The 3,522-nt window shown below is 27.2% G+C and overlaps 1 protein-coding gene across 1 annotated transcript; it reads right to left on the bottom strand.

The window, feature by feature from the left end:
- Positions 1 to 994: 994 nt before the first annotated feature.
- Positions 995 to 1,970, bottom strand: LOC131182545 (uncharacterized). The gene is made up of 2 exons (XM_058152083.1): positions 1,360 to 1,970; positions 995 to 1,266 (listed from the first exon to the last, which is right to left on the bottom strand). The coding sequence occupies exons 1-2, from the start codon at positions 1,930 to 1,932 to the stop codon at positions 1,177 to 1,179; spliced, it is 663 nt and encodes a 220-aa protein (XP_058008066.1). The 5' UTR covers positions 1,933 to 1,970; the 3' UTR covers positions 995 to 1,176.
- Between the last annotated feature and the right edge of the window lie 1,552 nt (positions 1,971 to 3,522).

Below are 3,522 nucleotides of genomic sequence, written 5' to 3'. Positions count from 1 at the left end.
CAGCCGCGGAAGGATTCCTTCAAGAGGAAGTTGCAGAAAAAGAAGAAGAAAAGAGGTAAGTTAAGTTGACGAGAAATTATTCTATGCAATTATCATAAGTAGAATGAATAGATTATAACTAACGATTATAATGAGATTTATTATAATTAATAATTATAATAAAATTATTATATATATAATAATTATATTTTAAAATTTCTCTAAATTGACCGTAACTTATAAAATAAGTAAGTTTTATTGGAGAAATTATCTTGTTTATTTAGAGTACATGCTCTCTCTTATATATGTGTAAGGAAAATTATTTTATACATCCAATAATTAATATACCAAATACTTATAAAAGGATAATTACACATTGAATTTAGAAATGCCAAATTTATATCTTTTTGAATAAATTGCATATGTATTTAAATAACTCAATAGTTTGTCTAGCGCCTCTTTCTCTCACATACATATTTGTAGTATCCATACTCTATGTTTTAAGGATAAATCGTAATTTTGAGAAAGTAAGGTGCACTTTGGAGCATTTTATAATTGGCCGCTTTATAGGGCTAAGTTTGGTTTTTGGCACCAATTTTTGTACAGAGGGAGGAAGACGAATTATTAGAGAGGGAAAGAAGGAAGGTTGATTTGCTAAACCGCAATTTGAGGTTCAGCCGATAGTGATTGGCGGCAAAGCAAGTTCATGTGTTTTGCAATACAGCAACACCTGACATTATTTGACGATATTGGGGAATGGGGAAACGCACAAATCATCCATTACCGGGTACCGAACTAAGCTCTCCACGCAGTCTATACCAGAAAATGAATCATTAATTCGTTTGCATGAAACTTGTTGATTTATGAGAGATTCGCATTGGCAAACACAGTTTACATGGTCTGGCAAAATCCTTTACGCAACAATTGATTTATTGTGTGTATATATATATATATATATATATATATATATATATATATATATATATATATATATATATATATATATATATACTGATTGTCTAAAAAGGCAAACTTGATTCCATTGTCCAGAGTAGAAAATTATCACACAGGATATATACACAAAGACACATCAGAGCACTGAAACAACCAAAAAGACGAAAAGAAATAAAACCCATGCTTCAAACTCAAGAAGAATTTTCCGAACTGCCACTTCTAGTTCCCATGCCCAGAACAAGATCACAAATCCACTTTAGTAATAACTTCCCCAAGAAAGACTTTTGTAAGAACTGTTTTAGACTGCAAAGATTCCTTGAGTAGCTTCAAAGCCTGGCCAAATAAGAAATCAGTCATATCAGCCACTTGGCTAGCTATAGCTAATAATTTTATTGGATATATACACAAAATGAATAGCTTAATTACCTGAGCCATGTCTAAATCAACCACCCTTTCTTCAAGTGCACTTAATTCCAGGATCTTGAACTTGTTGAGCAGAGTAATGCTTGATATGGAAGACATAGGGCTTACCTCCAAATTATCCATCACCATGTAAGTTATCACACCCTTCACAAAACCCTTCTCAGCAGAAGGCACCCGCTCATCACGATATCCTCTGGAAACGCAACTAGGACAAGTCCCATTTGGTTCCTTAGCTGTGTTGTTGTTACAATATCGACATTTGTATAGTTTCGTGGGGAGTTCACTAGACAATAAGAGAGGGACTTCAGTGGCGGAGATGGAAACTGTTGGCTTCAAAATGGATTCTTTAATTTGGCTTGTGCTCATGTAAGATTCACCGAGTTCGTCAACGCTCTTATACAGGTCCCCTAGGCAACCCACCATGTCTTGCTCTGTTAAGAGCCTAATTACAGACCCTAAAGGGAGAGTAAGAAGGTATAGAAGGAAATCGACAAAATCTTTTCCTGCTTCTGCAAAAAGAACCTTGTGGCTCTTTTTGTCTATCAGAAGCTTCAAGCTGACTTTGGATGTTGCCATATTGCGCGGATGAGGGTGACTAGAATTTGGCTTGGAAGGTTTTAATTCCTGATGCTTGTTTCTTAGAGTGAGAGGGATATTTATAAGGGTGCGCCTAGCTGGCTTGGCATAGTGATCAAAGGCACTCCTAAATTTTATTGTTATAAAAAATAAAGATAAATGAAAAAGAAAAAAATCGGTTATTTTTAAATATATAATTTTTTTAATTTTAACTCATATAATAAAAATTATTAAATAAATCTTCAACTTTTTAACTCTTATTAATTCTACTGTATCATTATCTCATTTACAAAAACACCACATCAATTGTCACGTCCAGCCAAATAGAGGATAATTAATAAAAATTAAAAAATACATAATTGAATGGCCAAAAATAATTCATATAGTCTATTTTAACTAATGTTGGAGGCTTAGTTCACTATAATAAATATAGGCTTTAACAATTCTTTTTTAATATTATTTTATAAATAATGTTAAAGTAATAAGTAACATTAAGTAATGTAATTTGATATTAATATAGCATATAACGTAATAAATAATATATATATATATATATATATATATATATATATATATATATATATATATATATATATATATATATATATATAATATCGTGTATAACAATGCTATAAATTAATATAAAAGTATTGTTAAAAGTTTTAAGTTACGGAATTTATGAATATCATTACATGCTTATTGATAATTTTTATTAACAATATATTTTAAAATTTTAACAGCATGTATGGTATACTGTGAAAGCCTAAATTGGTTATAGTGGTTGTTATTGTTGTTATATATATATTAATTAATTATATGTAATTTCTATAGTAAATATTTAAGAAAAGTTTATTTTTGTTATTTAAGAAAAATTTATTTTTGTTATGTTAGGGATGATAACGTATAAAGTACTAATGAAAATTATTATTTTTGAATCCAATTAATATTTTAAATACAGGAAACCATTTCAAATTCGAATATATTATGTGAATAATATCTGAACCTATTTAAATTTATATATTTTAATTAATAATTTATATAAAATATATTTATAATTAATAATTTATATTTTAAAATTTAATAATTTTAAAAGAAATTTAAAAATAAAACCTTGTATTTTCAATTTTTTTAAGTAAATCCTATATTAATTAAATTATTAATTAAATTTTATACTTTTCAACTTTTATTAATTATACTCTATATAATTTAATTGGTAATTTATTTTAGTATGGAGTATAATTGTAAAAAAATTATAAGTATAGGATTGTTTTAGCAATTTTTCCTATTCATTTTAATTTATACAAAATTTAAAATTATTTTTAAAATGACAGTTAATTAATAATTTAATTTGAATTAATTTGATTGATCTGAAAATATTTTAACATAAAAATATAATAAAATAATGATGGAAGAAAGGAGGAAAAATGAGATATTTAAAATGATGTGAAATGAAATAATATCAAAAAATTTGTAACATGTGGATATGAAATTGGTTTTGAACATAATTGAATAGCAAAAAATAATTTATATAGTCTATTTTAACTAGTGTTGGAGGCTTAGTTCACTACAATAAATATAGGCTTTAACAAC

This window comes from Hevea brasiliensis, chromosome 8 (genome assembly GCF_030052815.1).
Source record: "Hevea brasiliensis isolate MT/VB/25A 57/8 chromosome 8, ASM3005281v1, whole genome shotgun sequence".
Classification (NCBI taxonomy): Eukaryota; Viridiplantae; Streptophyta; class Magnoliopsida; order Malpighiales; family Euphorbiaceae; genus Hevea; species Hevea brasiliensis.
The sequence above is the reverse complement of the archived record's forward strand: the minus strand, read 5'-3'. Positions and strand labels throughout refer to the sequence as shown.